This window comes from Hippocampus bargibanti, linkage group LG11 (assembly GCF_051943395.1).
Source record: "Hippocampus bargibanti isolate YZ-2025 linkage group LG11, ASM5194339v1, whole genome shotgun sequence".
Classification (NCBI taxonomy): Eukaryota; Metazoa; Chordata; class Actinopteri; order Syngnathiformes; family Syngnathidae; genus Hippocampus; species Hippocampus bargibanti.
The window spans coordinates 45938-59530 of NC_142744.1; the positions used below are offsets into that span (position 1 = coordinate 45938).

A 13593-nucleotide genomic window follows, 5' to 3' on the forward strand; every position below is an offset into this window, starting at 1 on the left:
GCGCTGTACATACCCGGAACACTTTCAGGAACGCACCGTGCCACTCCCGTTGGCGGCATCAATGTTGGCGTCACTAATTCGCAAGTGACTAAAACGTAAAAACTAGTATTCGCATGCACACAAAAAAATGAAGTCCTATTTGAACAAATAGCGACTTAGTCGGATCAAATCTTTTTCTTTTGTGCTTTTCCCTTTCAGGGATCGCCACAGCAAATGGGTGTCCTCCATCTTCAGAGGTGTGATTGGCGTGTTTGTTTTGCCAGGGGGAGCACACAGAGGTGAAGGGAGGAAGAGGATTTGAGGGAAAGAGGGAATCGAAATTTGAAGAAGGTGAGACCGGTATGGGGAGTGGGGGGGGGCGCAACAGAACAAGCAACTCAATGAACTTCATAAAGATGAATGAAGCTGCTCAGTAAAAGGCTCCCAAACACAAAATGGTCATCGGCACAGCAACATGCAATAAAGCAAAACTACTCACCATTTGATGACAATGCCCTGATCTGACCGTGAAATGGGCCTATAATCTAATATATTTATGATACTATAGTGTAGTGATACTTAAGAACAACTTAGAGCAGGGGGTACAAAAGTCTGTCCTCAGGGACCCGTCCGTCTTGGCGCTTTTCCAGCTCTCCCGCCAGCAATATGCCTGATTCAAATCAGTCAGAGAGGCCAGACTGAGAAGGTTTGGACATGTCCAGAGGTGAGAAAGTGAACATATTGGGAGAAGGATGCTGAGCCTTGAACTGCCTGGCAGGAGACCAAAAGAAAGGCCTAAGAGGAGGTTTATGGATGTTGTCAAAGAGGACATGAAGGAGGCTTCCTCAGAAGCGACTGGTGAGCTGATCATCCGAATCGGGTGTTTCAACCAACCCAGGGCCAGAAAACAGGCAGGACGGTGGACCTCCAGGCCCGGAGCTGGACAGTCAGTTTGTACACGTTGAGCATCTCCATGACAAATGCAAACTATTTTTAAGAAGGTCAATCTTCCTCAGGCGGAATAGTCAAGACAGGCAGGCAATAGTGAACAAACGTTTGGAATGGAAATGAAGTCTAGCAGAAAGGTTTGGTGAGTAGCCATTTTTTGTTTTTATTGGTACAAAGCAGCCAGCCATTTTACTTCAGAGGGATGAAACGTGAAGAGTGTGTGGCTCCAATACCGGGACGACCGTGCTTGACCGGCTTGTAGGTGATGGAGAACTCGCCCAAGTAGTGGCCACACATTTCGGGCTGTGGGGACAAAACCACTCGCTTTAGTCATCTGCTCAAAGCTTCCTCCATCAGTGACTCTGCTTGCGCCTGTGCCGGTTGGTCGGATGAAAGCAAAAGATGGGCGCGTCCTTGTTGGCGCCGCCGTCGCGCGCAAAGCAGAGGGCGGCGGTCTTTCCAGTGCAGAGTCACACCAAAACGCCCCCCAAAACAATCAACTCAAACGTGGCTTCGTTCAATATTGTCAACTAATTTCTGGATACATTTTAGGCCATTTTCCAGAGGAACTTTAGTGAAATGTCGAAAAATCCCCAATTCTGGGACAATCCGGTGCAAACTCCACACAGGAAGGCCAGTATGGAAATCAGCACGCACCTCCGTTTTGTGAGGCAGGCACGCTAGCCGGCGGCTCACCGCCAACGCCGGCAGATTTTCAAATCAACCATCTGCATTGAAGCCCTCACCTTGATCTCAACCTGGTTGAAGGTCTTTCCGTTGTATACGCCAACCATGGAGCCGACCATCTCGGGGAGGATGACCATGTCCCTCAGGTGGGTCTTCACCACCTCGGGCTTCTCCATGGGCGGCGCTTCCTTCTTGGCCTTGCGCAGACGCTTCAGGAGCGACTGCTGCTTACGGCGCAAGCCGCGGTTCAACCTCCTCCGCTGACGGGCGCAGTATAGCTGCATCAACTGTTCGCTGCGTGGGCAAACACACGTGCTTCTAGTCAGGCTAACTTATTAATGAAGGGAATTCTCCGGCTCCTTTCAGAGAGACGGTTCTTTTGGATCGGCTCACTAAAAGGATCGGGCTCTTTTGGTTCCCAAATGGCTCCTCAGTTTTTTGCTTCAATTAACTACCAAAATCATGTGAAAAACAAATTACTCATGTAAAAAAAATACACGATATCAAATATTTTTATTGATATGGCTTTATATATATATATATATATATATATATATATATACAGTAAAGTCTCGTTATATCGATATCGGATATATCGATAGTCCCGGTTATATCGATACTATTTCTATGCACGCACGGAGAAAATTACATGCAAACAGGCTCGGATATATCGATAGTCCCGGTTATATAGATATTTTTTCGGACTCCCTTGAATATTGATATAACGAGACTTTACTGTATATATATATATATATATATATATATATATATATATATATATATATTCCTTGTGTGTTCTACATACTTGGCAATAAAGATGATTCTGATTTGTATGTGTATGTATATATGTGTGCACAGAGCATTCACTAACTTTAGCTTTCCCTGTGGTGACTCTGGTCTGAAGATCAGCTGTCACTAATTTGCTTTTCATATTAATAATGCTATCATACAGACTGGTAAAATGATAATTGAATGATAAAAGCATCATGTGATAACATTTGTCCACTGTACCTGTCTACACTAGCGACCTGCTCAAGTGGCTCCAAATCAGTGCACGCATCCTGCACTCCCTCCCCAGCTCCTCTCCTAAATTCTCAGAAATGTCTTTCATTGAACCGTTTTTCTAACCCCACCCCCTTCTCACTGCTGCGTGTGTCTGTAAATCTCCCGTCCTGCCTCTACCACGGATCTTGACCAATGACGTGCGGTTTTAACCGAAGACTGGGGGCAGGGAATAGAGGGGGGAAAAAGTCGACTCCCATTTCCGGCTTCTTCTTGGGAGCGGCTCTCTTCGTTCACTTCAGAGATCCGGCTCGTTCGCGAACGACACATGACTATAACGTATCTGTGGTGTTGTAAATTGGACTATTTAATCTGTCCAATCGTTGCTTGACGCGTGCGGCGCGTTTGCAGCCACCGACTAGCGCTACATTAACCCTTTGGCAATGAAAATAAATGAAGGCCAGCGATGAAAGCATCATATATGTTCCTACATTGATACATGTTACACGCAGCGCATCTGACAATAAAGTTGTACTTCAATTCGCACACATCGATCGATCGATCAGTCAGGTCAATCACTTCCAAGTTGAGGTACCCTGACTACCTTTTCCAGGAGGACATTTTACAGCCAAACATTGCAAAGTACTCGCGGCCTTCAACTTACTAGGACATGTCGAGAAGCTGGTCCAGATCAACACCCCTGTAGGTGAATTTCCTGAAGGTGCGCTTCTTCTTGATCTCTGCGTCCGCCTAAGACAAGACAAACGCCGACATTTAAGATTCACTCAAAAATAAATTTCATTTCATGTTGCGTGGATGGCTGAGATGGAAACAGTCTCTTGAAGTAAACCCAAAGCAGACACGAGACGATGTATCGTTAAGAAGCACCGTAGCTAAACTAGCAGTTAGCCTAGCACAGGGCGTCGCGTCCCCCGACAGCGAATGAGCCCATTTTGCCGACGTGAACGAGCAACATTTTCGACTGTGGGCTTGTTAACGGCGTCCAACATTGCAACGATACACTCATGTGTCCCCAACGCTTTAGGCGGGGGGCAGATGCATTTGGATTGTGTGGAGAACCGCTTCCCAAGGACTGCGGACCTACCATTTTGCCGAGAGTTCCGGGAGAAAGGGAGGCGCGGGATCTCGTTCTTTCTCATATCGCGCGACTTCAGGCAGACCACGCTGGCTTTTGCCGGTGGTGCGATACCGTCATTCGACGCAAAGTGACAGCAAAGTTCACATGGTGTTGCGCTAGTCATTCTGGCAGCAGTCCTAGCGTTGTAACAGTAACCAAAATGGTAGCTTTTCGTAGCGATTGAAAGTACTCACGAGAGAATAATGATGCACGGCGTGTCAATCATTGGCCTGGGAATTCGACCAACATTTATTCTGCGCGTGTTCTTAAAAAGGCTTCACAATTTCCGGGTATCACATGATCAGCTCGCAGGTGACATCAATCAATGAAATGTCCCCAATCATGTCTTTGCCTCACACACACATTTACACACGCACACTCAACACATGGCAACAAATGGACAGGAGTTATCGATTATTTTGTTTCGTCAATACAGTTAACGAGTCGGTGGTTGTATATGGACGTCTATTGTACGGAGAATATATGTGTGGATAACATGGTTCTTCCTACTTGGCAATAATTGTAATTTACCGGTCGATCTACGTCCCATCCTTCATCTATGGTCATGAGCTACGGGTCGTGACCGAAAGAAGTGCCCTCCATTTGTTTTTGTTACTTCCACAAAGTTCACTTTTGTTTGGAGCAAGAAGCCTTCGTATGATGGCTGCAAGCATTCTGTGCTAACATTTAGCTCCAGGAATCACCTCGATATGAGGCGACACACTATTGGCTTGTATGTATTTAGTTGTCGGGATCTGTGAGTCTAAAGCGTTTGACGTTTCTCTTTATTCATTAGTCAGATCTGCCAGGCAAGTGAGCCGCCGATGTAATGTGTCCCAGAGCTTGATGGTGGCGCGGAGTCGAGCAAGTCGTGCTGTGAACTCCGTCCGACGCGGTGTGGGTGTCCATGTGATTCTCCCGATCTCTCTGTCGCGCGAAGGCTATTCATATTTGCATTTGCATGCGTGGGAATGCGTCAGGCTGAGACGCACTTGAAAGACATTAAAGACTTCAAGGGTGTACGGCGCACTTCGAAGACGTACTCGCGTTAGCGCCACGGCGCTCACGTGTGACACCACAGACGTTTGTCAATTATTTCAAATATGCCGTTAAATATAAAGGGAACACTTTAATCATAGACGCATACTCAATATCTGCAGAGACACTGGACACAATCGCACAGGGTAATGAATACACATTTATGACAATGACATGAACAAAACCAACGACACTCGCTACTTTATTCTGTACACTTCGACAAGATTAAAAAAACATAATACCGCAATAGAGACGATGATGCTCATATTTTCTCAGATTAACACCAAGATAAAAAGACAATTAGGAGTCACTGAAAAAATATTGATGAAATTCTGTATAAATAAAACAGAAAATGAGAATAAAGATTGTAAAAGGAATGATTCACTTGAGAGAAAATATCCAGTAGTGTATTCATACTTGGACCGTTCAAAAAAAATTGATTGATTCATAAGAACTTCCTGCCACCTTGGACTGTCAAACAACTTCAACTTCAGTGGCTGCAAATGTTTCCTGTGCTGTAATGCGAAAATTAAAATAAGAAAAGGCAAACAGTGTGAGTAGAAACTCTCATCATGTCATCACAAAAAAAAACAAAAAAAAACAGCAAAGTGTCCGACTATCAGCTACCCGTCAAATTCATTGCAATTCAATTGGATTGGATTGTGCGGGTGCTTTCATCCACTGATTTCCCAGACAAATTCAGCATGCTTCACATCTCCTGACAGACCACCACGAAGATGCCAAGTGCAGCACTGGTAAAAAGGACATTTGGCACACCAACATAAAACTCCCAGGGAGACAAAACGAAAGCCAAAGCTTTTGTCGGCTTTTTTTTCCAGATTGAAAAGAAGAATAAATGACACAGCTACCGTCAATTTGGATATGTGGAACAATTTGGGAAGAAGATAAATAAAGTCGACGACGAGGCATCGTGAGACACCCGGAAGATGAAGCATCCTTGGGATAGAAACCTAAAAACATTTGCTATGTTTTTGTTGTTATTTTAAAAGGGAACGAATGAATGGCTCATTGGCCTCAGTAATCAATTCCGTCCTCCCTGTACACCTGTTCCTCCTCTTGGTAACCCTGGTATCCCTCATCTTGGTAGTCTGGGATGTAGACTCCGCTGGCGCCGTGAGTTTCTTCCTCGGCCACCTCGCTGCTCTTGGTACAGTACTTGGCGTCGTAGATCTGCCGGCCCAGGCCAAAGTTCTGGCCACTCTGATTGGCTCCCTGGCTGTAGCCCATCTGGAGGGACATGGTGCTGTTGTCGCACTTGTCCGTGCCCAGTTTCTGGTCATAGATGGCGCGTCTTGTCCCCGGCGCCGTCATCCCGGCCTAAAAACAAAAATGCAACGCTAACATCAGTGCCAAGAAATGTGAATTTCTCCACTGTGAGACTAATAAAGGCATATCCAATCCAATCCAATCCAAGAAACCTTTTGGCTTTGTTTTCTTCTGTCCAATCAGATTTCAATGTTCATCGCCTCATTGGCCCAGGAGAAAAAAAGGCGAGGGGCGGGGGCACATGCATATTATATACAATATACCGTATATTCTATATATTAATGTGATTTTGAGAAAATGATTTCAAAAAAACTCAAAGAGAGGCAGTCGCTAAGCCTCGCTTCCTCAACGACGTCACGTTTCTTGAAGATGAAAGAATCTTCTGCTTTCTGCTCTGATTCCTGCTTGATTTTTCCATTCAAACAATTGATAAGTCTCATCTCACAAAATGACTCGATCAGAGAGCGATTGGTATTCAACAACAACGCGTGCCGTCCTCTTGACACGTATTTTTGGACGATTGCAAAGTGAGGCGCTGGGGCGATTCCCTGCCCTTACCTGGCTCGCCCCCTTGTTGGTTCCCATTTGCAGACTGATGGTGGTGTTGTCCTTTGGGGGCAGCATTGGACATTTGGGGTCGTACAAATGCCTCCTGGTGCCGTAGGCGCTCATGCCCGCCTGGCTGGCACACTTGTTGGTCCCCATCTCAACAAGACAAACACAAAAATTCAAAATCATCATTTACATCCGCAAGGGTTCATTTCTTGATGTGGGCCATTGGCACATCTGTCAAATCCCTCGGCTGGGCCAAAGGATACAATACAATCCATTTTGATTGATATAGCGCTTTAACATCCAAGCTATAAAAAAAGGGCTTCACGCGGACAGCTATCCTATATAGGAAATAAAGCAGTCAAAGAGAGCAGAACGGTCGTAGGATTTGAATTGAACATAATAAAAATAAACACATTTCATTTATAAGCGCCTTTAAAAACTTTCAAGGTCACAGGATCATTTTTTTGTGGGTGAGCAGTGGCAGCCACACGTGCCAGCGTTCACTCAACCCCGAAGTAACTCAGATAGATAGAAAGCTAGCTAGCTAATAGATAGCGAACAGATAGCTAGCTAGGCCTTCACTCAACCCGAAAGTAACTCAAATGAATAGAAGGCTAGCTAGCTAACAGATAGCTAGCTGGGCCTTCACTCAACCCGGAAGTAACTCAAACGAACTGAACGAGACGGCTTTCACGTTGGGCCACGAAATGTACGCGTGCAGTTGTTAGTAGACAAAACAAAGTGTCTACCTGGAGGCCAATGACGCACTGGCCAGCCTTCAGCTTGTCCTCGTCGAAGGTCCGCTTCTGCTTGTCCGCATATTTCACGCCAATGTCGACCCGCGACTGGGCGCCGTTGGTCTTGGCCTGCGCAAACACCACCGCCAGCGCGCAATGGCCAACTTCTGCCTCGAGCCAGAAAGCGGACATTCCCCGGACGGAGCTCGGCACTCACCATGCTGGCCAAGGCCAGCAGCGTGGTCTGCAACTGCGTCTTGTTGCCGTTCTCAAAAAGGTCGTTGGCTTCAAAGGTGTCGTGGGGCTGCAGGCCGTACGCTTTAATGGCCGTGATGAAGTTGGTCAAGTTCTCCAGCTAAGAGTCAAAATCAAACGATTGAAGGAAATACATACTTTTACTGAGTCATATTTAATTAACAGCGCAAGTGCAAAATAAACATGAAAATAGTACGTTTAATCAGTCTAAATATTGCTTTGCTGCTAAAAGATAGAGGGCACCGTGTACAAACATACAAATGCTAGCTCCTAGCCCAGAAAATGCTAGGAGCGGCTGGCAGGGACAACTGCGCTATTTCAGTGGTGGGGGGATTTCACAAGATGCAGTCAGGAAGGCAACGGACCTGAGCGCACCCTCAACAAGACAAGACTGCGTCATGCGGCCACTCACCTGGTGCCAGTTGAGTAACGAGTGTTTGATGGTTTTCACAGAGCCAGGTCGGAGCTTGTTAATAAGCCTGAGAAAGAAGAGCAACGGATTTAGGGGGCGTCCGAGAACCAGACCAAGGGAGCCTTCGGTGCTCTCGGCTTACTGGCACAGGATGACGCCACTTCTGAGGCCGTTCTGGAAGTCGGAGCCGATGGTGGCGCCGGTCAGATCCTCGATCCAGATCCTCAACTCCTCCTCCTTCTGGAGGTCGTATTTCATTGCAATCTGCCCGAGAAGAGAAGAAAGGTCAGGAGGTCATTGGGATTCCTTACCTCCTTCATTTCTAATGGTTCTCGTCAGCGGGTTGCGGGCTTCCGTCAGGGCGAGGCGGCAAAGATGCTTCCGACACGTGAAAACTTCACTTTGGATTGGATTGGATATGCCTTTATAAGTCTCACAGTGGAGAAATTTACATTTATGTCGGTCAAATTCACAATCATGGTGTGTGACGCTCGTTACGGAGCGTTACATTTGCCCTTGTGTGGCAAAAAGGCGGTTCTTTGACTCCAGGCGGACCACAAATTGGAAAAAAAAAGCCATTTAGGACTCCACTCGGGATTTCATTAGCAGCCATTTTTTTTCTGAACGTCCTCTTTCCATGTTTTTTTTTTTTTTTAAACATAGGAGCAATAAATGAACGTGTAGTAATATTAATGATCCATTTCATTTCTAAGCGCCTTTCAAAAGTCTCAAGGTCACTTTACAGTCACAGGATAAGTTTTTCTGTGGGGGAGCAGCGGCAGCCACACGCGCCAGCGTTCACTCAGAAGTAACTCAATTAGAGCTAATAGATAGTTTGCTAGACAGCCAATAGATAGCTATTAGCCGCTAGGTATTAGCCCCCTCTCTCCCTCCCGCGAGTTTCTTTTTGTCCCTGTCCCCCCAGTGCTTTTTCTGCTGCTGCCCATTTGGGGGCCAGCACTTAACTCCCGTGCCGTCCCAAAGATAAAGAAACTTTTGGTTTTTACTTTTGATTCCCGCTTCATGAAGAAATTATCCATCAGTTGACTTGACGCACGCACGCACGCACGCACGCACACACGCACGACAGGATATCCTGTTTCCAAAACCAGCTCAACTCTCCTCAAAGGAAAGCAGAGAGGTTGAGGACGAACGGCTGGTTGCGTTTTTGCGAGCAAGTTGAAAGCTTTTCCGTCTCTGTCGCCAAGACACAAGAGAAGCATTCACGGAGAAAGCATTGGCTGCGAACCTTTTCTTCTGCCCCTCACGTGGAGGATAACAAAGCAAGCCCAAGGAAAGGAGCCCGGGCGCCACGAAATACCCTCATTTTGGGGAACGGCCCCGCAGAAGACAACAAAGATTGGCCACGGGATTGTCAGAGTCCTCCGGATCCTCGTGCAATTGCCACAGCCGTGTGGAATGTGAGGAATGCCACCGACGCTGCTCCCGAGGGCGCATGGATGCTCTCGGAAAGTCGGCAAGAGGGGCTTGAACTCAAACAAGGCCGGCAGGGAGGAGGACTTCAAGTGCTGACGTTTCACTGCTAGCGCACCTCAGCGATAGCAGGAAATACCAAAGTCGGCAGCGACGGCGTTCCGCCCATCCAGCTTGCAGCACTTTCAAGCTTTGCCACTTTGTGCGCATTTGACGAGGACGCAAGTACACTGATACCAACTTAATTGCTTCCCAGACAGAGTGTGTAAGGCCAAAAGTGTGTATCCCAAACATTCATTTCACACAGGAAACCATTAAAATGAGAATAATCCGTTCCCAGGTCCCCATAAAACATCATTCTCTACTTTCTCATTTTCCAAGCTGCAAAACTACACACAATATACCTTATTTTATGTATAATAAATGTGCTATGGTACTGCAATTAAAGAAATAAACTGTACCGTATAATAAAGTGGTTTTATTGACCTTTGTGATGGCCGTTGATGGCTTGATGGCATGGAGTGGCCGCTTTCATCAGCATGAAACACTTGATGAGGAACGTAGCCTTCTTCTTCCACCATCTTGACGAATGATTGATTCCTTGTAAGCTTTGGCAGCTTTCTCGTCAGAACTGGCTGCCTCACCATGACGAATGACACGATGAATCCCTGTACGACGCTTAAAGTTCTCAAACTATCCATGGCCAGCCTTGAAATCATCAATGGATGGCGAACTTCCAGGTTGCCTCTTGACGATATCCGAGTGAAGTTGCCGTGCTTTCTCTGCGATAATTTTACCTAGTTCCTCATCAATTGCGTTCTGTTGAGCTGGGGTGATAGCGTTTTGCCTCAAGTGTACAGATGGCTTGTGTGGGTTATTTGTGGAGCCTGATTGATAAGATATTTTAACCTTGCAGTCTACACTCTGCCTTTGAACTATCAATAAAGTTGAAACGAGTCCAAAGTTCACTGTGTTTTCTATCCATTTTCGCACTCTCTCTGCCGTCCGCCTATCTATTTTAATTTGCAGCTCTGCGTTTCTGACCTCACTGCAGTGTCCTTGACCAATCGCGTGGCTTTAACCGAAGACTGGGGGTGGGTAATAGAGGAGAAAATACAGTCGGCTGCCATTTTGTTGTTAGAAGAACGGGCTCATTTGCGAACCACACACCACTCACTTTGGCGCCCCGTGCGTATCCCGAAAAATAGTTTGTATGCCAAGATTAAATTCTGGTGAATTAAACGCATGTAAGCCAAAAGGTTTGTTAGCCAAGGCGATCGTAAGCCGAGGTATCACTGTACGAACAATCCAATCATTTCCACGTATGAAAACACAGCCACGGGGAGAGCCCGAGAGAGGCTTGAGAAATGTTGTCCTGTGGCATTCAAGTGTTGGGTGTTCCCTTCAAAAGGTTCAATCGTACCTTGGGCCAGCGCTAAATCACTGCAGACGCGCTCCGTTATGCTTGCCGTGGATTTGGATTGGAAAAAGTAGGCTTGATTTTTAAAGCATGCGGGAGTCGTCACACTACCGTATGATTGTTTTTGTAGCATCTTTTTGGAAGATCCGCCATGATCAACAAGAAGGTCACGGGATAGGAAATCATCATTGGATGAGATGCACATGCCACACTTATATCTTGATCGATTCCCCCTCAAAGCGGCCATGTATGTCTTTTAAAGGTCAACCGACACCTCCGGACAAGTTGCGTCCATAATTTGTCAAATGACTTGTACTGAGCGCATTTGACAAAGATTCCACGGCATCTAACTATATTTTCCATTTTAAAACCGGAGCTGAATATTCATGAAGTCTTGTTTTGGAGTTGACGACGATGCCGAAGTGACATGACATTCGGAACGCCCCTGACCGAGAAAGTGACATTTTGGGTACTTTGTTTGGTCTGAAAACACAGTGTTGATGGCAAAATTTCAAGGAAAACGACATAAATGACGCCATGGTGAATCGTGTGGCAGCCAATTGCAGTAACGCGCACAAAGAAGGTGTAAGTGGACACAAATTCCCAGCGGACAAAGCAGCCATTTCCAACGGACCAGAGCAGTATAGCGCCAGCCGAGGAGTCATTTTTATTGCCGTTTTGCGTTTGACTCAAAAGATCAGCCTGCGTCTTTTGGCTGGTGTCGGTTGTCCTTTAACTTGGCTGTTGTTTATTTTACGGGACGCGTTGACGTTTCCGACCGCATTGATCACCATCTCAAATGGCAAGTGCAGATGATTGGCACGATTCAAGAAGAACGCTTCACATGCTACCAAAGAAACCTTATCTCTCGGGTCGACTGTGGTATTTTAAGTGGATCCGGATGTCAAGGGCGGGGGGGGCGCCACACTATTTCCACGCAAACGCCCCTTTTCTCTCCACAAGTTTCCAACAAGCAGCTCATTTGGGAGCCGCGTTCTACACGAAGTCATGATTGGAATGCGTTGGCCGATCAAACGAATAGGAATCATCACAACGTCAGAATAAAATGCTCTTCAAACAATGTGCTTGCCGAGGAAAGGAAAAAGGTTGACTTTGAAATGTTGAAACTCGACAATCGATCGTGTCGAATGGCCAAATGGCACGAGGCGCTATTTTCAGTCACAATGCCAACTTTGCGCATCGGCTCGAAAAGAATCGCCAGCGATTGAAATGTGCCACACGGACACTTGATTGCGCGCCGGCGAGTCTGCGAAATAGAGAGCGAAGAGCGACAACGCCCAAAGTCTGCTTCGGACAAACTCCTGCGCCACTTTTTGGAGGATTGCGACAGTTTTCAAAGTCAACGTGTTCCAATTGCAAAATGCTCGCACGTTGATTCGAGTGAGTCACTTGATGTTGGAAGCGAGTTCGTGGATTTGGTCTTATTTCTTCTCTTGTGGGTGGACGACGTGGTGACCCAACTGGGCTAAATCGGCGCATCAAAATGGAGGCTTCCCAGACGCAGACGCAGACGACGGTCTCGACAAGAGCGCAAAAAGATGCCCCAAAAAACTTTCGGGAGACTCGCGTCCATTTCGTCTTGATAGTCAAACAACAAGTTGAGGTACGTACCTTGTTTTTGACTTCGGCTGTTAAGCCGTAAGAAGGACCTTTGTTGAAGCTCATGCTGGGAGTTTGGGCGTCAAACGGCTGAAAAAAATGACCCGTTGGCGACTTGAAAAGTAAGAAAAAATAAGTTGGGGGCGTTCGCGGCGTCCGCAGGTTGGAGGTTGGGCCAATGGCTTCCTTTTCTCTTTGACGGCAGCCAATCGGAAAGCTCCCAGGGCTCCGTCCAAAGAGGAAGACTTGGATAAACAAGAGAGGAACCCGTCACTCTTTGTGCCATATCGGATGAACAATTGATACTAGTGAAATAGTACTTCTGTATTTGGTATGTATTTGACTGCTTGGCTCCGTGATACAGAGATAAATATACGTATGAATAAATTGTTGCTGATAATTGATTACAATTTGAAAAATAAAGTGAATTTCTTGCAATGCTAATCCTTTTTTTGCATGACCCCACTTTGAGAAACGGATGTTGAAATCAACGCTAATGTGTTTGCTATACGTAGTCACTGCTGCACCAACAGGACAAGATAAATGTGAAACGCTGGCAAATTTTGAACATTTTCCATCTTGTACACACTTTTTCCTCCTTGTTCGTGCTTCTTGGATGAACAAGAATAAACGCAGCAAAGTACTACGCCGTACGTAGTATACAATATGTGTCAAATCCGCAATCGGATGAAAAAGACAAGTGCATTAGTGCAAGAGGGCGAAGGAGGACGCCGAAGTCCGCTTTCTTTCCAATGACAAGGTCCAAACCTTGCTTTTCCGTCGACTCGCCACCAAACAATCAGCAGACGAAGTAGACACGCGTGCAGAACGGGTTAGCGTCTTGGCCGACCACTCACTCTCTGTCAATTGATCCCAAACTTCTTCGTGGTCTTTCTTTGGTTCGGTGGCGATTGAGATGAAAAAGTCCATATATGGAAGGAACTTTTCCAATTCCGTTGCCTGGGTTACCTCCTGCTTCGCTTCCCACAAAGTGGAACTTCAACAAATCCATTTTGTCGCACGTTCTTTTCTCACCGTTGTAAAATACACGCGTACAACCATAGACAAACTTAGTTGTAAA

At 46.3% G+C, this 13593-nt stretch overlaps 2 protein-coding genes across 2 annotated transcripts; both read right to left on the reverse strand.

Annotated features, from left to right (window-relative positions):
* Window positions 1-1065: 1065 nt before the first annotated feature.
* Window positions 1066-3782, reverse strand: rps15 (ribosomal protein S15). The gene is made up of 4 exons (XM_089008942.1): window positions 3722-3782; window positions 3281-3366; window positions 1674-1908; window positions 1066-1230 (listed from the first exon to the last, which is right to left on the reverse strand). Exons 1-4 carry the CDS (start codon window positions 3722-3724, stop codon window positions 1117-1119), a joined length of 438 nt encoding a protein of 145 aa, XP_088865068.1. The 5' UTR covers window positions 3725-3782; the 3' UTR covers window positions 1066-1116.
* A 1185-nt stretch (window positions 3783-4967) lies between these two features.
* Window positions 4968-12685, reverse strand: cnn2 (calponin 2). The gene is made up of 7 exons (XM_089008618.1): window positions 12525-12685; window positions 8181-8302; window positions 8039-8105; window positions 7589-7726; window positions 7384-7500; window positions 6638-6784; window positions 4968-6130 (listed from the first exon to the last, which is right to left on the reverse strand). Exons 1-7 carry the CDS (start codon window positions 12576-12578, stop codon window positions 5828-5830), a joined length of 948 nt encoding a protein of 315 aa, XP_088864744.1. The 5' UTR covers window positions 12579-12685; the 3' UTR covers window positions 4968-5827.
* Between the last annotated feature and the right edge of the window lie 908 nt (window positions 12686-13593).